The following is a 22,202-nucleotide window of genomic DNA, read 5'->3' as shown; positions in this document are numbered from 1 at the left end:
ACTTCATGCGTTGCATAGCATTCTAAACACATGTAAATCAAAATTCACAGCACGTTAATCTTCTTGCCAACCAAAGGACCAAATAAACCAAACAAAAAGACAGACCGCACTGGCATAGCGCATTGGATGATCGTATAGTTTGAACATATACATTTCTGAACACTTGCAATATAAACAGTTGCAATCAAAATTGCCTATTAGGTTTATTGGCAGAATATATAATTTCTCAGCTGTTTGCAATTAACAAATTACACACGAATTGTTAAAGTAGTTAAATGAAACTAATATTACAAAGGTTTTATCCAAATGCAACACAAAATGCTACTTTTAATGACTTTAATGAATTTACTGCAGTCTCAAAATTATTCAACCCCTTCATGACAAGCATCTTCAGTACTTAGTAAAGCCCGCTTTTGCTGTTATGACCTGCTGCAAACGTGATGCATAGCCAGACAACATCTTCTGACAGCGTTCCTGAGGAATCTTAGCCCATTGCTCATTGGCAATGGCCTCCAGTTCAGTAATATTCTTTGGTGTGCGTTCTGCAACCGCCTTCTTCAAATCCCACCAGAGATTTTCGAGGGGGTTCAAGTCAGGCGACTGTGACGACCACTCTAGAATCTTCCATTTCTTCTTCTGAAACCAAGCCTTGTTTGACTTTAAAGTATGCATATCAGATATGGCTTACAGAAAAGTTGTCATTTTTCTCAATGATGGTCAATTATTAGTAGTTTAAGAAGCACTACTTCAGTATTTCAAAGAGAATGGGCTGTGGGAGCATAAGAACAGTAAGCGTCTAGCAGCAATTATCATAGACATATATCTATAACTTATTGTAAGGTTTACTCTTACATGTTTGAAAATAGAACGTCTCATGGAGGCTGCTTGCTAACGCTATTTCAGTTATGATAAGTGCAATGTGGTAAATCAGTGAATTATCAGAGTAGCCTGTATTTTCGTTTGTTCTAAATAGTTAACTTCCTCCACTTAAAAAAAAAGTTTGTGGATTTTTTTTTTCATATGTTGAATTTGAATGTCACCTGCAGCTCAGTTATTTTGCCCTTGCAGAGGCTTGATTGCTATTTTGAGTTACTTTTAAAACTTTATTTGCACTTTCTCTTTACTTTTAAAAGCATAATTTATTTATTATGATGATTACATTTGTATTAACTTGTTACTCAAATAAATGTGAAATTCAAATTCCAACATTTTGAATCATTTTTTAAATTTATGTAAAAAATCGTTAGATTAGTCGATTAATCGGAAAAAAAGTTGATAGATTAATCGATTACGAAATCGTTAGTTGCAGCCCTATCCAGTAGTACCAAATACTTAGGGCACATTATCACAGACACGTTGGAGGATGATGCTGACATGTTCACATAGGGCCAATAGTTTTCCGCGAAAACGGACAGAATTCGCAGAATGGACCATTGAAAACGGAATTGTAACTTTTCAAACGGAAACATTAATTGAAGAACAAAAGCAGTTAGGAAATTTCACGTCTGCGCTGAACTCTGCTCCGGCCACGCCCCCCTTTTCAATGTTTGACACAGACACACACCTTGCTACCTCCACATTTAGTCACATTCATTTGCTCGTCTTCCCAATCGCATTTAAAACTAAAAATGTTAAGTCTTCTGTTCTGTTGATGGCTGGCAAACAACAATCTAAGAAGGGCACGTGTTATTCACTGAGTTACCAAAGCAGTCTTCTTTATCTCCCTTTAATGTGCATTCATCAATTTCCATTACATGACGATATGTGTGATCGTACATGTTTGGTCTGCAATGAGAATGGGGACTAATTAGCACTGCACTGAATAACATTAACATGAGTTATTAATACACAATAACAATTACACAACTAATATTACTAGATACATATTATACTGGACATTACACTAGGCAACATGGATCTCATTCATATCTCATCCAGTCTAAATCTTAACAGGATGAACCCATCTTTATTACAGCGTATCAACATAAGAACAGAACATAGCTAAATCTCCGCTTAGCATGCTAATCACTACTAATAGCACTGGCATATAGCCCAAAATTTGGTATTTAACCCTCTAGATCCCATAGCGGCCGTCGACGGCCGTCTTGTATTCTCCCATAGCGGCCGTAACTTTTAAAGACACAGTGTTAATACTACAACATTTATATATGAAAAAATACCCCGCTAATGGATAGATTAACATCTTACTTTTATTTTGAAACCGGAAACTGGATATGCTGTCATTGGCTTTTTTTAAGTATTTGCTAATTTAACCTCGCTAGTCACTAGTACTGACAGATCGCCTGAAGATTACAGTGTCTCTTGGAGTAAAGGCAAGAAATCAGAGACGTCTACATCTGTTCTCACTGGATGGTACGGTATTTTTGTGCACCAATGACGACGACTAATCACGTTTGTATGACAGTAACGATCCTGTTTGAGAAGTCAAAAATAAAAAAACTTATTCAAATAGAAATATAAGTATCCTCCTGTTTATTTCTGACTAGCTAACTCGCCAGTAACGTCTTCGTATGGCAGTACCTGAGAAGTGTTGGTTTACAAATAGCACCAGTCTCATCAGATACGTAGACAAAAGGCATAGCTAGATCAGTGATGTTTGAATAGATTGTAAACCCATGACACTTTTATTAGCTGAGATATGTAACATTTAATAATTGGTCTTTGAGGGACGTTCAGTAAAGCTCATTTTCACGTTACCTCACTTGTGGAAATGGCGGTCAATTCGTGACTTTCGCAATTTACGAAGGAAGCACCCGCGTCTGTGGGTGAGAGCTATTATTTGCACAAATAAACAACGTGGGTAATCGGTTGTGTTTTCTGGTTTTCAGAAGAAATGTCTTACAATTTGTATCGTCATCTCAATTTCCATGACCAGTTTGCCAGCTAACTTGCTAGCTATCTACATTGTCTGAGGTAACGTTAGTCTGAGGAGTTCGTCTGGAGTTGGTTGATAGCCAGCTATTGACTCAGCCTTATCACTTACTAAACTGATCAGATTTAGATAAATAACATGTATAATAAAAAAAACGTCGTCTCTACTAGTATTTCAAATCCCTCCTTTGTTTTGAGCTGTAAGCTTATGGTAACAACAGTAGCTACAATCAATAGCAAGGTCATCATTGAATATTGAAAACCTCATATTGAAATGGTATTCAGCAGATTATTCGACAGCCAACTAGTAATATGTTGTGATGTTGAATTTTAAGCTTGTACAGCTTTTATGCTGTAGAAAAGCTAATCACAATGAAATCAGGACCAGGGTATAGGACATCACTACTACAAAAATGTATAGTAGATGTGATATAGCTTGTCCGTATGTAGTACACACTTGGATATTGAGCTGATGTGGCATAAAACAATTGACATAAAAATGGATGAAACAATAATGACTTCCACTGTGATGGCTTACAATAATAGGATCGTTTTTTTTCTTTTATGTGTGACAGGATGTCAGTTGTTCCACCTGTGAAGACATGGGGGGGAGTGAAGACATGGGGGGAGAGGAACAGCGAGAGGCCTGATGAGCCTAAGGAAGCTTCAGTAGGACATAGGCCTAGTAGGTTTCTCATTGACGGAATTGAAGATGGAAAGTTGTCAGCTTACAAGTGGTGGTGTTTGTATAGGTGGTCTGACATTACAGTCTATAGTAGTCTGACATTAGATCCATTACTACCCTCTATCCCGAACCAAGATCAACTGCCACGCCCCTCTATGCCTGTTTATACATTGAATGCTAAACAGTATCCTTTCAGGAAGTCACAGAGACACCAAATCTTAATACCCCATCTGACAGGTTTCTTAGGCATAAACTGTTTCCAAAGTAACATGCCATCAAATTTAATCATGGCCTCACCCACTGAAAGATTTTTACATGGTCAAAGAAGTTTAAGGACGTAGTTGCACAGCATTTTGCTGGTGGTGAACATTGACTGAGACAGGTATCCATGAATTTTGGAAGTGGTCATTGACTGCATTTTGTATCTAAGCAATGGAAAAGTATCCCATTTAGTTGGTCTACTGCTGGATGTGTTAAGTGTTTTGAGAAAGAGTACATGGTATTGAACCAAGTGTGAAAATGATTGGAAAAAACTGTGATGGTCTCACTTTCTGAAGCTTGTCACCAGAGTCTGCTATCGTTGGGTTTGAACAGGGTAGGTATCTGCATAACTCCTCATACTTAATTCATGGCATTGGTGTCTGCCACATAGGTCACTTGTAAGGCTGGATCAGATGAACAGTAGTCAAGAAAAGAGGGTATATGATGGGTACCCATGAGGATGTTTATCCTCACAAACACCTTCACCTCCTCCACAAATGTATTGCACCAGGATGCTTTTGAAGAGGCATAGAGTTAGGTGTTTTCCACCAAATTAGCAAAAATGTTGGTAATCTGTATGGTTAAGTAGTGTTAATATTTTAATATTTATTTTAATATTTATTCATTTATTTACAAAATATATAACAAATACTAATTAAATACATTAAGAATATATTAAATATAATAACTATATCTGCTGTACGGTTCAAAACTTGTGAATTTGAACTTTAGGGTGAATGTAATGATTTGTATTTTAATATTTGTAGTTGTCACTAATACATATTTGATATCATACTAACAAAGAATTGATGCCCTTTCAAACAAAACAAACTTGTAATTGTAATTTTTCTTTTGTTTTCTAACTGTAACTGTTTGTCTACAGAATCACAAAAAATGAAGGAATTCTCTGTTTTTCGTGGGATTTTGCTGGAGTGTTCTAGAATTCTATTGGGGTATAGAGGGTTAATACACGATCTATCACAGTAGAAACCTCATGAAAACCCTTACTTTAATTAGGTACGCACATAATACCTCACATACAGGTCGAATAATGATGATTTAAGCATTGGAAATGTATAAGGCCCATATAGTACGGTCAACTACTTGGCCACTATCTGAGGGAGCTGCACGCACGCAGACAGCGTTGCTAGGAAACATCACTATCAACAGAGAGTTTTTCATACAGTTAACGTGCGGAAAGGAATTTTACACTGGTCTCTTGATTTTCCGCCATCGTGCCACCCTAGATCTTTGAATGCACTACACGCCAGTATTTTATTCACCAAAATGTGGAACGAAAAAATGCTTTTTTTTGACGCGAAAAAAAACCGGAATCACCAAAATATGGAACGGAATCTCTTAGTAGAGGTTGCTCAGGTAGGATTGGACGAGGGCCGTTCTAGGGAGGAGTTTCACGAACAGTCAATTGTGGGTTTATTGGAAGCTCATTCTGCACATGCGTTAAATGAGTTAAAAAAAAAAAAAACGCATTAATCCTGTAATTTAATCATAACGCATTAACGCGTTATTTTTCACAGCTCTAATATAAAAAGCAGCTAGTTTATCTGTTTATTTGTGCCACTAAGGTAGGGACACTTCCATATGTTGTGCAGATGGTTTGTTAATATGTACTCGCCTGAACTCCGATTTGTTCAAATGTAGACTTGCCTTGACTCCGTTCACTTACCTTGCCGAGACTAGCTTTAAACTGTCATTGAATTTAGCGTAGCAATTTAATGTTACTCATATACAAAAACAAATATGGGACAACGTGGCTGGCTTTTACCCTCTACAAAGTATGTTTTCACAGAAAAGTATGGTCATCAATAGTATTCTGTGCCATTTGAATGTGGTAAGTTTCTATCAAAATATGCATGATTTTATCACTTTATCCAAAGAAGGATGAAAAATATACTGGTCCAGCTCAGGAGGTTATGCTCTAATCATTTTGACCACATTTTGAATGAACAGTTTTGAATGTATGGTGATTGTAATATTTACAATTTCTAAAATGTCCCTCATTTCTTGTAGAATGTAAAGGTATTTGGCCCCACTTCATTTTGACAATGAAATCCCTGCAAGTAACCACAAAGATATGCAAAATAGTTGTTGCTTTTATTTAATTAATATAAAAAATCACACATGGACATTTTCTCTTCTTTAATTGGGTTACAGTTTGCTTTCGTCCTGTTGTCATCCAACTCACGTTGTCTCTTAAAAATAGAGCCTTTACTTTTTGTTTGCATTCAGCAGGTAATTGGTTGCTTTTCTTTCTTTCAAATGTCATGAACTCCACATCTTGTCTTTGTCCTCACTTCTTAAACTCCAATTGTTGTTTTTGCAAAAATGTGCCATTTCCCTCTGACTTCTAGGTGTTTTTGTATTTATTTATGACGTCCTCAATTAATGATTCCTACATCCTTTCTGACTCCTAATTGTGTTGTTAATTGTTTGAGGGCGCAGCAGTGTAGCCACAGTAGAACGGGATGTTTCGTTGTTTTAACGGTATCTACTTTTTGTATACACAGTATTTCACTTGCATCTGCATACACACACACACACACACACACACACACACACACACACACCGCGCACACACACACACACACACACACACACACACACACACATGCTTAAAATATTGCAAGAATTGCAAGAATATTATATTTGAGGAGAGTCCTATTAATAAATGTGATCTAGAAGAGAATATGGAAGAATATTGCTCTCAAGAAAAAATTGACATCTGTTGGTGTTTTATAAAACTTCTTATGTTTGCATTGCTCTTAAAACATAATAATGTTGTGGACTAGCAGGCCCACAAACAGCCTGTGAATAACAAAAATAACTAGAAAATGCATTTCCTGAAGGAAATACCAGTGCATGAAATGCAAAAGTTAAGAAAGGAAGAAGAAAAGAAAGAAAAGTGAAAGAAGGAAAGAAGAAAGGAAAGAAGAGTGGAAGAAGGAAAGAAGAGTGAAGAAAGGAGAGAAGAGAGGAAGAAGGAAAGAAGAAAGGACAGAAGAGTGAAAGAAGAAAAGAAAGAAGAGTGAAATAATGAAAGAAGAAAGGAAAGAAGAGTAGAAGAAGGAAAGAAGAGCGAACAAGAGTGGCTCTGGATATAAAGAGAGAGTGAAAATATTGAAAAAAGGAGATAAAAATGGAGTGAAGAAGAGAGATTGAGTGTGAGAGAAAGTAGACTGAGAGGGATAGAGAGAAAGATGGAGAGATGGAGAGAAAAAAAAGTAGAGAATGGAAGGTGTCTTAATGTTCCTAGTTACAGTTAAATTGAGAGGGACAGAGGAGAGGTTCCTTGGATTTGGCGCAGGTGTCAGTGAAGCACAGGTGCAAGCCAGTTCCTTATCGCAGGAATCTGCGATATAACAACGGGACTTGACCTAGTGTCATGGACTTGTTCGAAGAACTTATTCATTCACGCCGCTAGGCAGGAAGAAGTGCGCCGGGCTCTGGCCCCGCCCCCACTGGAGCCTATAAAACCCAAGGCGCGCTTCTCCATCTTCCTTTTTCAAAATCTTCGCGTAAGATTAGGACGTTCCAAGGACTATTCGACGCTCCATTCCAGACGGTCGTATTACTTGTTTCTATTTTAAACTTAACTCGATATGAGCTGGTGAGTTAAAGGTTCTCTAACCTTCACTACCTCAAGAGTGCTACAAGTTCGATTCGTCGTACAGAAAGTTGAGTTTCACTGTCTAACTTGTAAGGCTGGCCGGTCTCCGACCAGCCTGCTAGCGTGGTTTGATAGCCTACTAGCTTGGTTTGCTAGCCTGCTAGCTTGGTTGGCTAGCCTACTAGCATGGGGCTAGCCTGCTAGCTTGGGTTGCTAACCTCTGGTTTACGGTGATAGTGTGCTCTTTCAATCTTTCTTGTGTTTCAGATATGTCGCACCAAGCATACCCTGACGGTGGTCATGCTTTGGAGAAGGGCAACCGCTTGAGCGGTGACGCCCCGGTGTGACATTTGTGTGGCTATGTCTATAGCCAGGGCCCAGAGGCGTCTCGCGTTATGAGAACGCACCGACGTAGGAGGGGGCGAGTCTAGCACCGACTGGGGAGCGTTCCCCGGTAGGGCTGGGCGTCCCTCCGGCCCCAGGCAGTTCAGCGTCCGGTAGCCACCCCGGGGTGACAGCCGGTCGCGACTGCCCTCTTGGTCGCCCAAGACCCTGAGATAGTGGCGCTACCCTCCGGTTTTTCCCGATCTCTCCGGAGCACATAAACCACTAAGTCGGAAAGTCTGCTCGACTACTCCGAACATGCCTCAAGTGAGGAGGCGAGTATGGAGCTGGACCGGTGCCGCGGGTTTCCCCGGTTACATCCACTAAGCATACCTCGGTCTCCCTCGCCCGGCCACGCGGGTGGTCAGGCATAGGCTTGCTCTGGTGGACCCACACCTCGGCAAAGGTGAAGGCGGGAATCGAAATCAGTTCTTTCCCACTTCGCAGCCGCAAGCGCAGCAGCCAGCTCGCTCCACGCAGGGCGCTACCCACACGGGACGACAGCGCACTGCTGGTCGTGGCAAGGGCCACAACAAACACCCCGCCACCTGAAATTCGGTCGTTGACCACGAAGCGGGTCAACCATCTTTCTCTCCATCTTTCTCTCTATCCCTCTCAGTCTACTTTCTCTCACACTCAATCTCTCTTCTTCACTCCATTTTTATCTCCTTTTTTCAATATTTTCACTCTCTCTTTATATCCAGAGCCACTCTTGTTCGCTCTTCTTTCCTTCTTCTACTCTTCTTTCCTTTCTTCTTTCATTATTTCACTCTTCTTTCTTTTCTTCTTTCCTTCTTCCACTCTTCCTTCTTTTCTTCTTTCCTTCTTCCACTCTTCTTTCTTTTCTTCTTTCACTCTTCTTTCCTTTCTTATTTCCTTCTTCCTCTCTTCTCTCCTTTCTTCACTCTTCTTTCGACCAAGGAAAACTACACGTTGCTCACAGGCAGAGCTCATGTCAAGCACCGTAAAAGTATTCCACCAAGCACCACATTCCCACATGAGTGTCAAAACCACTGCCCCTTTGGGCCAGACATAAGGCATGCTTGTGTTACTTCCCTCACGGTGTTCGTACACCCAATTGTATTCGTACACTATGCGGGGGACACCCTAGATCTAGCCACCCCAGAGCTCTCCCTAGGCAGAGCGGTGGCAGGTCTAGAACTATTGAATAATGAGCGGGCCTAGGTCCCGACCAATTCTACTTGAAGCCCAGCTTGGCAAGCTGCGCGGACAGTTGGCTCACATTAACAGCGTCACTGTGGGTGTTTAATACAATAACAGTGGGTTACGTACAGCAGTTCACCCGCCCCCTCCGAGGTTCGGCGGTGTGACCCGGTCAGTTCAGAGGTTTGCATTTGCTCCACTCAGTCAGCGGTGGTGCAAGCCTGCCATCTAGTGGTAGCACACTTGCATCGACCCGACCTGTTAATACAGAGGCAAGGGCGCTGGGTGTCTCTGAGCTATGCACGGACACTTCATCATCCCCAAGACGGATAGAAGTTGTCGTCTAGTACTAGATCGACGTAAAATGAACAGAGCACTTAATACATTGAAGTTCAGGATACTGACCCCATGCACGCTCGTTCAGTTCATACAACCAAACGATTGGTTTGTGTCGCTAAGATCTAAAGCAGGCATATTTTCATATACCGGCTCGCCAAAGACATCAGAGATTCTGATGGTTGCATTCGGAGGAACTGCATGCCAATTTCGTGTTCCCCCGTTCGGCCTGTCTTGGCTGCGTATTCACGAAATGCGCAGAGGCAGCCATCGTTACGTAGAGAGAGGGAGGAATACGCTTTCTCCCTTGTCTCTATGGCTGGTTAACATGTGCCCACTCAAAGTCAGCGGTGGTGCAAGACTGCCATCTAGTGGTAGCACACTTGCATCGACTCGGCTCGTTAGAAAAAAAACAGAGGCGAAAGCGCTCCGTCCCTAGACATTGCGCTCCATTCCTGGGCATTGTACTAGACTCTACCTCAATGAAGGTCAGTCTGTCCCCAGCGGGAATAAAAGCCATCCAATCATGCACACGCCGGTTCAAGCGAACACAGGCGGTAACGTCCCTCTGCCTTCAAAGGCTACTGTGGATGATGGCATCAGCCGCGGTAGCGCTGCCTTGAGGGCTATTACGCATGCGGCCATGTCAAATATGGTGCTGTCAAGCTAAGAAGGCACCGGATGCCTAAAAGAGCCCGGGTGACGTAATGTTGACTCTTGAGTGACAGTTTCTATGCCAACGTTAGCAGTAGCTGCCGGTTGCCGGTCTTTTGTAAGTAAGCACTCATCAACAGGTTTTGCCGCTAGCATCTATATTGCTAATAGCAATTCCTCCTTTTGTGCGACAATATTAAGCGACTAAAAAGTAGCTGATGGCTTTCGATCAACTCTTGAGACTCTCTGACTGATAGCCAAAAAGTGTCGGGGTACATAGTGTCCGTTTAGGCACAATATTAAGCGACTAAAAAGTTTTAGCTACACCTGCCTGATGGTATTCTGTAAGTTAGCAATGTCCGCTAGCATATCAAAGCTAGCAATCCCCCGTTGTTCTTTAGTAAAATGTTGTGCAAACAATGCCCTGTTTTGTTCAAATGTAATTGTGGGTGCCGTCAGATATGTCTTACGATCACAACACATTAAGGAGTTTCTTAATTCAAGCACAACAACAGATTAATAGCTTCAAGCTAACAAGATAGCTCGTTACACTAGCACGAGCTAGCTAGCTGATGGAATGTGCTTACTTTGATACATACATTTGATTTATATAAACTAGCGAATCAACAACTTTCCTACCAAAGTCAAACATCAAGTACATGGTTGTTTTGGTTGGTTTATTGTAGGTCAAATACAAGCAAACCGGTCTCAGGTAGCGAAGTTCAATGCAATATGCTCTGAAGTAAATCACTCAAGAGTCGTTCGAAAGTCAACATTACATCACCCGGGCTCTTTTAGGCATCCGGTGCCTTTTTAGCTTGACAGTACCTCTCCCTGAAGCTCAGCTCCACTGAGGACAGGTACGGTAAGCTGGTGGTGAAGCCAGATGCATGATAGAGGGTCATCATGCGCGTCTAAGAACGGACAACACCTCCGATATGGCATATATAAACTGCCAAAGAGGGTTCGTTCTCAATTACTGTTTCAATGGGCGAACCGCCTACTCCGTGGACAGCGGCGTATTTCCCCCTGATCAGAGGAGTAACATGCCAGGCCTGCTCAACTGTGCCTGCACCCTCAGGTGATAGAACTGATATGGCAACGCTTTTACAAAGCAGAGGTGGACCTGTTTGCCAACAGGGAGAACACCTGTTGCCCACTGTGGTTCTAGCTGGGGGCGACAGCCCCCGATTAAGCATAGACGCGCTAAGCAATGGCTGAGCTTACGTCTAAATGCGTTTTTCCCCCAGAGCTGTGGCAGCTCAGAGTTGTCACCTGAAAGGCATAGGCTCCTAGCCCCAGGTTCATCTGACTCAGTGGTGGCAACGATACGCTTCGACCCGGTCTCTATATACGTTAAAATGACGCAGTTTCGAGAGGTGGTGTGTTGCGCGTCAACATGATCCTATCAACTGCGCGCTGGGCGTCATTCTAGAATTTCGCCAGCAGTTATTTGAGGAGGGGAAGGCTGCTTCCACTCCCAAGGTTTACCTAGCAGCCATCTCCGCCGGCCACGCAGGTATTTATAATAAACCCCCGGGCTATCATCCACCAGCGCGGCTGGTGTGAGACGTATCAGAGTGCCGGGCAGGCACCCGGTGCCGCCATGGGATTTACTGATGGTGTTACGTGCTCTGACAGGGCCTCCATTGTGCCCCTATAGACAGCAGACATAAAATGTGTTTCGTTGAATACGGCGCTGTTGCTGGCACTTGTGTCAGCAAAGCGCGTTGGTGACATGCACACCCTGTCCGTCAGTCCATCGTGCCTTCAGTTCTCGATCGCTGGGGACAAGACAGGGATGATAGCCTACCTAATGCTGCATACACACCTAAGGTGGTAGCAGCACCGTTTCGTAATTCAGGTAATTGAGTTGGCAGTGTTCTCGCCTCCTCCGTTTGCTTCGGCAGAGGAGGAGCGTTTGGATACGCTGTGTCCGGTGCGCGCTTTCCGTTGTTGAAGCGCATCAAGACGTTCCGACGATCAGATCAGCTGTTTTTGTGCTTCGGGGCACGGGAAAAACTTGGCTTGGCTAACGCAATGAACTAATTAATGGGTAATCCTATGATCAGGGAGATCGATGATCCCCTTGGCATATGTGCACATTGAGAACCTAGCGTTCACAAGCACGGGTAAGGCCCTATGAACGTTCACCACCAGCTGCTGTATGAACCTCCGTGAGGGCAAAGCATAATAAAGTTGGGGTGATATGGCAATCACTGTATTTACACGCGCTAATGGAAACTGTCCCGTTGTTATATCGCAGATTCCTGCGATAAGGAACGTCTCGGTTACTTACGTAACCTCGGTTCCTTAAGCACGGAACAAGATATAACAATAGTTGCGTGATACAGTGTTTTTTCTTCTTTTGGGTGGGTGTTTCGACGCTCAGATTTTGATCCAAGGAAGATGGAGAAGCGCGCCTTGGGTTTTATAGGCTCCAGTGGGGGCGGGGCCAGAGCCCGGCGCACTTCTCCCTGCCTAGCGGCGTGAATGAATAAGTTCTTCGAACAAGTCCATGACACTAGGTCAAGTCCCGTTGTTCTATCTTGTTCCGTGCTTAAGGAACCGAGGTTACGTAAGTAACCGAGACGTTTAAAGACCCTATTATGATGTCATAATGGCCCAATGTAAGTCAATGGGAGAAATTTATCTTCGTTTTTCTTTAATATCTTAAAAAGTATAAAGTTTAGAAAAGTGAAAAATACATAGCATAAGTGTCCTTTACAAGACCAACACGACAACGTTTGAACGAAGTGTCTAAGTTAAGCGGTTCGAGCTGAAATAATCGCAGAATAAGGTGAGAAGAATAAGAAGAAGAAGCCTAGGAATAACAATACAGGGCATTTCATGCACTGTAATAACACCACAGGAGGGATAAATCATATCTGTAACCTCAGAAGTTCTTTTCTTACAGCTGTGTAGACACCTGTCCCGACCATGGAACATATTTCAACTGGGCTTACGGAACCAGTCTTCGCTGTCCGCTTTTGAGCAGTCTAGTGAAAATGAAGCTGGCTCTGGGCCCATCTGCCCTCCACTGCAGTCCTACTCTGAGGAAGAGACTATGATGAAGGAAGCAGGTAAGTCCAATCATTCAAGCTTTGTCAATATATATAAAATGCACGCTTTAAAATATCATCTGTGAATGTTAAAGGTATCCTAAGTAGCTTTTGTCCACGCAGTGTAATGCTGTTTGCAAGCAGAAATATTTTATTACAGTGCATGAAATGCCCTGTATTGTTATTCCTAGGCTTCTTCTTCTTCTTATTATTACAGTGCATGAAATGCCCTGTATTGTTATTCCTAGGCTTCTTCTTCTTCTTCTTCTTCTTCTTCTTCTTCTTATTCTTGTTACCTTTTTCTGCGATTAATTCAGCCCGAACCGCTTAACGTAGAAACTTCATTCAAACTTTGTCGCGTAGGTCTTGTAAAGGACACTTATGCTATGTATTTTTCACTTTTCTAAACTTTATACTTTTTAAAATATTAAATAAAAACTAATCGAAATGTTCCCATTGCCTTACATTGGGCCATTATGACATCATAATAGGATATTTAAACTGGCTTGCACCTGTGCTTCACTGACAGCTGCGCCAAATCAAAGGAACCTTTTCTCTGTCCCTCTCAATTTAACTGTAACTAGGAACATTAAGACAACTTCCATTCTCTACTTTTTTTCTCTCCATCTCTCCATCTTTCTCTCTATCCCTCTCAGTCTACTTTCTCTCACACTCAATCTCTCTTCTTCACTCCATTTTTATCTCCTTTTTTCAATATTTTCACTCTCTTTTTCTCTTTCACTCTTCTTTCCTTCTTCCACTCATCTTTCCTTCTTCCACTCTTCTTTCCTTCTTTCACTTTTCTTTCCTTTCTTCACTCTTCTTTCTTCTTTCCTTCTTTCACTCTTCTTTCCTTTTCTTCTTTCCTTCTTCAACTATTATTTCCTTCTTTCACTCTTCTTTCCTTTCTTCACTCTTCTTTCTTTTCTTCTTCCACTCTTCTTTCCTTCTTTCACTCTTCTTTCCTTCATCCTCTCTTCTCTACTTTCTTCACTCTTCTATCCTTTCCTCTTTCATTCTTCCACTCTTCTTTCCTTTCTTCTTTCCTTATTTCACTCTTCTTTCTTTTCTTCTTCCTTTCCTAACTTTTGCATTTCATGCACTGGTATTTCCTTCAGGAAATGCATTTTCTAGTTACAGTGCATGAAATGCCCTGTATTGTTATTCCTAGGCTTCTTCTTCTTCTTCTTCTTATTCTTGTTACCTTTTTCTGTGATTAATTCAGCCCGAACCGCTTAACGTAGAAACTTCATTCAAACTTTGTCGCGTAGGTCTTGTAAACGACACTTATGCTATGTATTTTTCACTTTTCTAAACTTTATACTTTTTAAGATATTAAAGAAAAACGAATATAAATTTCTCCCATTGACTTACATTGGGCCATTATGACATCATAATAGGGTCTTTAAACTGGCTTGCACCTGTGCTTTACTGACACCTGTGCCAAATCCAAGGAACCTCTTCTCTCTCTGTCCCTCTCAATTTAACTGTAACTAGGAACATTAAGACACCATCCATTCTCTATTTTTTTTCTCTCCATCTCTCCATCTTTCTCTCTCAGTCAACTTTCTCTCACACTCAATCTCTCTTCTTCACTCCATTTGTATCTCCTTTTTTCAATACTTTCACTCTCTCTTTATCTCTTCATCCAGAGCCACTCTTGTACACTCTTCTTTCCTTCTTCCACTCTTCTTTCCTTTCTTATTTTCTTCTTCCATTTTTCTTTCCTTCTTCCACTCTTCTTTCTTTTCTTATTTCCTTCTTCCACTCTACTTTCCTTCCTTCACTCTTCTTTCCTTTCTTCTTTCATTATTTCACTCCTCTTTCTTTCCTTCTTCCACTCTTCTTTCCTTTCTTCACTCTTCTTTCTTTTCTTCTTTCCTTCTTTCACTCTTCTTTCCTTTCTTCTTTCCTTCTTCCACTCTTCTCTCCTTTCTTCACTCTTCTTTCCTTTTGTCTTTCCTTCTTCCACTCTTCTTTCCTTTCTTCTTTCACTCTTCTTTCTTTTCTTCTTCCTTTCTTAACCTTTGCATTTCATGCACTGGTATTTCCTTCAGGAAATGCATTTTCTAGTTCTTATTCTTGTTACCTTTTTCTGCGATTAATTCAGCCCGAACCGCTTAACTTAGAAACTTCATTCAAACTTTGTCGCGTAGGTCTTGTAAAGGACACTTATGCTATGTATTTTTCACCTTTCTAAACGTTATACTTTTTAAGATATTAAATAAAAACGAATCTAAATTTTCCCATTGACTTACATTGGGCCATTATGACATCATAATAGGGTCTTTAAACTGGCTTGCACCTGTGTTCACTGACAGCTGCGCCAAATCAAAGGAACCTCTTCTCTGTCCCTCTCAATTAAACTGTAACTAGGAACATTAAGACACCTTCCATTCTCTACTTTTTTTTCTCTCCATCTCTCCATCTTTCTCTCTATCCCTCTCAGTCTACTTTCTCTCACACTCAATCTCTCTTCTTCACTCCATTTTTATCTCCTTTTTTCAATATTTTCACTCTTTTTCTCTTCCACTCTTCTTTCCGTCTTCCACTCTTCTTTCCTTTCTTCTTTTCTTCTTCCACTCTTCTTTCCTTCTTTCACTTTTCTTTCCTTTCTTCACTCTCCTTTCTTCTTTCCTTCTTTCACTCTTCTTTCCTTTCTTCTTTCCTTCTTCCACTCTTCTTGCCTTTCTTATTTCCTTCTTTCACTCTTCTTTCTTTTCTTCTTCCTTTCCTAACTTTTGCATTTCATGCACTGGTATTTCCTTCAGGAAATGCATTTTCTAGTTCTGTTGTGTTGGTACTGATGTTGGTGATGACGCCTATACAGTAAGTCTCAGTTGATACGATGCTATTTATGTTATTTATGAAAGGTCACGTAGTCTGTACACTGCAAAACTTTAGCTTTTAAAAACAAGAAAAAAGTTATAAAATGTGGGATATGTTACTTAAAATAAGCAAAATGATCTGCCAACAAAACTGAAAATTTGGTGGCCAGACAAAAAAAATATAAAAGATTTGTCTTGATTCTGACTTTGACAAAGCAGTTTTGTACTTGTCCGTGGTGATCAAACCAGTTTCAAGCATTAACTTACTCAGAACCAGTAATTAAATCTCCTTCTCCTACCTTCATGAAATAATTAAGGACTTAAACACTAAAAGAAACATAAAATATGCCTGGCAAGAAGAAATATCTAGCCAGACAAAAAAACAAGCATTTATTTCCTTGATTGAAGATATTTCATCTTACTAAGATTGAAATTTTTGCAGTGTTACCTTATAGGGGTGGGGGGAAAAATCGATTATTCGATTTTAATCGATTCTCTCTAAAACGATTCTGTCTCGATTCAGAAAAGTTCATAATCGATTTTGTAATTTAAAAAAAAAAAAAAAAAAAAACATTTTTTTTTTTTTTTTACACATCCATTTTATGTTGAAATGCAAGCTGCATCGATTATTGGATTGTTCATAGTAAGTCAAAATTGTGACAAGGAAAAGCTTTTTCTCTCATAAAAAATAGAGAAGGTAATTCATCTGTTGATTTTCTTTAATTATCAAACACAAAGTAGGAAGTGTAGCAAAGACTCTAAGTAGCAAACTCAAATGTTTTAAAAGTCGAAATGGATTGATAATCGTTTTATCGGTTTAAAATTGATAATCGTTTTTTTTACACATCCATTTCATGTTGAAATGCAATTATCGATTGATTATCGAATATCAATTCGAAACCGATAAAACGATTATCGATGTATTTTGACTATTGAATCATTTGAGTTTGCAACTCAGAGTCTAAATTGAAGAAAATCAACCGATGAATTACCTTCGCTATTTGCTTCATTAGAGTAAAAGCTTTTAATGGTCACAATTTTGACTTTCTATGAGCAATGCAATAGTCGATGCAGCTTGCATTTCAACATAAAATGGATGTGTAAAAAAAAAAAAAAAAAAATTTTAAATTACAAAATCGATTTTAAATCGATAATCGATAATCGATTTTAAATCGACTCGTTGACCTCTGAATCGATTTCGAATCGAATCGTGAGGTGCCAAGAGATTCCCACCCCTATTACCTTATCAGTCATCCCCTGTCTCACAGAAATTTTAAGTTTCCCCATATGCCCAGGCTAGCATCCTAATACATTCATCTCACGCCAAGTTTGATCAATCTTTGTCAATATCACATCAAATAAGCCTGGGAGTTTGCAATCTTACCTAACCTAACTCGGTGTCCTTGTAATAAACGCTGTCCTATTGATATTATGCACAATATGTGCCTTTATCATGTTGCATCAACAACATTTTATTAGATCACACAAACTCCACACTCAAACACTTAGAACACAACATTTAATTAGATCACACATACTCCACATTCAAACGCAAACATTCTGAATGAACTGTTAACTACATTTTATGTTGTAGTCATTGTATGTAAAAATCTATTTACAAATAGCAAAAGATTTGTATTTAAATCAGTTAATATTCTTGTATGAGCTCTTCTTGGATACTACATTTACAACTCCCTCTTCCAACTTGTGCGTTCATGTATGGTTTTTGCCTGTAGTTCATTTGAGTGTGCCAGTTTGGACACCCACATCTGCTGGTATACTAGGCCTCTACTAGGTATCTAGGTAAATCTTACCTTTTAAGGTAGCTTAAGGAAGTTGCTTAACAGGGTTGAGGCAAAGGGATGATTGTGGCCATCCCATGATTTTTAGCTACCAACAGGGTACCCGCGAGGTCTTAAAAACTTGAAAAAGTCTTAAATTTAGTATTGATAATTTAAGGCCTTGAAAAGGTATTATATTTCGTCAACAGGTCTTAAATTTCGTCAACAGGTCTTAAATTTCGTTCATCAAGTCCACATTTGTTTATTGTTCGTTGTGACAACGAATCTTAGTACACCCAAACGTCGCATCCAAAATACCAGGCAACCTGTATATGACTCTGAACTGGCTGAGATGCTGACACGATATAAAGGATAAAACTAGCTAACGTTAACTATTCACTAGCTGCGCTAGCTAGCTAGACAGTTATCTAGGACACTGCCCTGTCAGGGACAGGGTAATGCTAGTTAATAAGCGTCTGCTATCACAGGCAACAGTGGAGCGGGGCTTTTGGGTGATTTAAAGAAATTGAAACGTCTAACATTTAAGAACACAATGTTGTACAGGGATGCAACAACAGTTTCAGCGACTCCCGTTTTTTTCACGGCAGTTTGAGTGACTTGATTATAATTTCATCAACACTAATTCTGGATTGACTCCACCAAACATCAAATCAGCAGCGATTATTTCCCAAACCCTCTAAAGCTGTTGCAATTGAGATTTTAACTTACTTTCTGTTTGAAGATAAGGTAGCATAGTGTTGAAGAATGGGTTAGTTGAAATTGGACAACTTTAAATTCATATATGAGATTGAACAACATAAACCCCTATACAGATAAAATAAATTAACAAGGATAGCAAAACCGATTGAAAACGGCAGAAAGGCGTGCATGACCGGACGTCAGATCAGTGACACAGGCAGTTTTTTCCCCATTATATGTGAAGGCTGAGATATTCATAACACTTTATTCAGTCTTACTGGTGGTCCTTTTGTAATACCAACAGCTGCACTTCGTTGTTGCTATGTACTGTTCTCACTACGTGTTTAGCATTACATCGCATAACTATGTTTCTTGATAACAGCTGTTGCCATTTCCACGAGAGGAACATTTGAATGATGTCAAAGTAAAAGTCCAATACTAAACGGTGTTTGTTTCCATAACAACAATACAAGTAATATACATTTAACAGCCTATTTTGCTACATTTTTGCTACATCTTTTATTTGGCATGTTGGTGAGGTTATTATTTTAGAGGACCATTTCTCAATGGTTTTGTTATTTAATGAATGTTTGTTTATTAATAACTTATTTTTAACAAATAACTCTTATAATTACAAAGAGGAAAATTCGCAACTCTATCACAACTTCCACTTGCTTCCGCAATTTAATTGCAACAAACACCTCAAAAACACAGCAACTTTAATGGAAAAGCTCCCGCTATAATAAGTTGGCTGAACTCATCATACTGGATGAACAGATTGCTGCCAAAAGCGCAGAGCTCCAAAGGCTGTAGGATCTGTTGTATTACAACCGCACACAGGTTCACCCACAGACGTATCCAGACACGCATGCACACACACACATGTACACAAACACACACTCACACGTCCACCCCTCATAGTTATTGTTTTAAATGGTTGTCTTATGATTACATTTTTTTTTTTTTTTCATAAAATTATGCATATCAGGAAAGGTGCGATGTTGGTCTTAAATTTCATCTAAAGTGGTCTTGAAAAGGTCTTAAAAAGTCTTAAATTTGAGATGAAAAATCCTGGGGGTACCCTGTACCAAGGACTTAATGGTGTTTTGCATGACATAAAGTGTTGCCCTGCAACGAGATTTGATGAAGGTTTTGACAGAAGCCATGTATGTATTATGAGTATGAAAGTAAATTAATTTGATGAAAGATAGCCAGTGTTTTGAGGTAGCGGTGAAGACGTACATTTGTACATTGTGGCAAACTCTTAATTTCATTGTTTGCTTATTTCATGTTCACACACATTAGTGAAGAAGTTTGCCCAAGAACAGATTGCACCGTTTGTGTCCGTAATGGATGAAAACAACAAAATGGATGAGAAGGTCATCAAAGGTCTCTTTGAGCAAGGGGTTTGTGCTGTGTTTTCTTTTAAATATCTGATAAAAATGTGAACAATTAAATATGTCCTACTTGCTTGGATGAATAAATAATTTTGTACATGTCTTTCATTAAATCACAGTTGATGGGCATTGAAATTGACCCCCAGTATGGTGGAACTGGATCCAGCTTTTTTGCATCCATCCTGGTGATTGAAGAATTAGCAAAAGTGGATCCATCTGTTGCCGTTCTATGTGACATCCAGAACACACTTATTAACAGATTGCTGTCCAAACTGGGGAATGAAGCGCAGAAAGAGCATTATCTCACTCGTCTCTCCACAGATATGGTAAGACTAAAACTTTTGTTGTTTTTCTCTACCCTTATTCTTTGTATCAATATTACTCTTTGACAATGACAAGCCATGACCGGTCCTACACTATAAGTATTAATAATAATAATTATAATAATAAACTTTTCGTGTAGCACCTTTAATACAAAGCAATGCAGCTTGAAGTGTTTAACAGCAAATACATTAGATGCACAAAGAAATAACATCAACAGTGATTAAAAAGTAGACGTCAAATTAGAGGTCATTAAAACTAAGATAGAGTGCATAAAATACAATTGACATAAAAACAGGGAGTGCATAAAGATTTAAAATAAAAAACAGAATTCATAAAATGCATGCCATAAGATAAAAAATAAATATCTGCAGAGATAAAGTTTATTTAACGCATTAATATAATGTTATATCACCATGAAGATCAATGTAAAACACATACATAAAAATAAAATTAAAACATTTTAAATAAAAAAAATAAAAAAGTATACCGTATTTTCCGCACTAAAGGGCGCACTGGATTATAAAGCGCACTGTCAATGAATAGTCTATTTTCGATATATTTCCACATGTAAAGCGCACCGAACTATAAGGCGCATAAAGCAAAAACACATAGAAACACATAGTAGCTAGCTTGCCTCGCTGCTAATAAGTATAACGTTAGCATGCTGATATGCTCTCACACTTCCCCCTCCTTTAGGCAGAGGTAGCCTACTGTTTGTCTCCAGTCTCTTGGCTTGTCTTTCACTGCCGTTTTATGTAAGGTCAGCCATTCTAAATAGGTTCTACACGTGAAATGCATTCCATATTTAATGGATAGAGAGCATCGCTACCAGCATCACTCCAAAGCAAATGACTATGCTGACAGGGCAGTGTCCTAGCCTACCTGCTAGGTCAGTTGTCTGACAGTGTCAAACATCGGCAATGCTGTTAAACAATCAAAATGCTAAGTTTAATAATGGTTTAACAATCGATGTGCTCATTTTAGTGGTTAATGGATTAAAATGACAACGTGAACATTTGGCAAAAACACACGCAGTCCAATAATTAACAGCATAACGATAGCTGTCTAGCTAGCTAGCGAATAGCTAGCGTTAGCTAGTTTTAACCAGAGATAACATGCCTAAGCCTAGCATAACATCAGTGGTGAAAGTAAGACGGTACTCACAATGACAAAAATGAGAATAATGAGTTTGCCTATGACCATGTAGGCTTAGTTTATTACTTTAGCAGAGGAAAATTCAAACCTAACAAGTTCCATTTGGGAGACCCAGAGGTAAAATGACCCCCGCGCCCCTTGTCATTTCAAGCTAGCTGTAGAGAAGGCACTTCCAACACCGAGTCACCAGCAAATAGACCAGCAGTGGTTGGAAGCAATGTACTGTTCGAGGTTTTATATAAAATACGGAAGCCGTAATGCTTCAAACAGCGCGGCTTTGTAGTTTACCAAAGTCGTACTAAAACATTTTGACAGAGCGCAACCAGAATTAATCCATATATAAGGTGCTCCGGGTTATAAGGCGCACTGTCGTTTTTTGATAAAATTAAAGGCTTTTAAGTGCGCCTTATAGTCCGAAAAATACGGTATACATAGTGTGAAGTCGTAGCTAGTTAAAGGTTAAGGTGAATAGATATGTTTTAGTTTTCTTTTAAAAATGTTAAGCGAGCTGGCTTCAAAAGACTTAGTCCCCGATTTTCTTATAGCTGTTGCTGGGAACCTCCAATAAACCAGCATTAAAGGCTTTGTATATGAGAGGAAGGACCTTCAAATATATTCTAAATGTTACTGGAAGGCAATGCCGAGCAGCTTAAACTAGTCTTATGTGCTCTCTCGTCTTGGTTCTGGTTAATAGCCGAGCTGCAGAGTTTTGAATGAGCTGAAGTCTCTCAGTTGTTATTTTCGGGAGGCCAGTTAGAATTGCATTACAATAATCCAGCCGTCTTGAAATAATGGCATGAATCAGCTTTTCAGCATCTTTATGATTTATAAATGGTAGTACTTTAGCTATGTTTGTCAGGTGGAAATATTATCTTTTCGTCACCTTGTTAATGTGGGACTTGAAGCTTAGATCTGAATCTAAAATAACACCAAGACTTGTAACCTCAGATTT

The 22,202-nt window shown here is 39.7% G+C and overlaps 1 protein-coding gene across 1 annotated transcript in view; it reads left to right on the top strand.

Moving 5' to 3' along the window:
• Nucleotides 1–22,202, top strand: part of acadsb (acyl-CoA dehydrogenase short/branched chain) — a 50,682-nt gene that overhangs the window by 12,549 nt on the left and 15,931 nt on the right. The window contains exons 3-5 of the mRNA XM_080835207.1: nt 12,922–13,087; nt 19,680–19,780; nt 19,891–20,097. Of these exons, the coding sequence (XP_080691333.1) occupies nt 12,922–13,087; nt 19,680–19,780; nt 19,891–20,097 (474 nt within the window). The remainder of the gene's footprint in view (nt 1–12,921; nt 13,088–19,679; nt 19,781–19,890; nt 20,098–22,202) is intronic.

The sequence above is a fragment of the Sprattus sprattus genome (genome assembly GCF_963457725.1).
Source record: "Sprattus sprattus genome assembly, chromosome: 3".
NCBI lineage: Eukaryota > Metazoa > Chordata > Actinopteri > Clupeiformes > Clupeidae > Sprattus > Sprattus sprattus.
The sequence above is the reverse complement of the archived record's forward strand: the minus strand, read 5'-3'. Positions and strand labels throughout refer to the sequence as shown.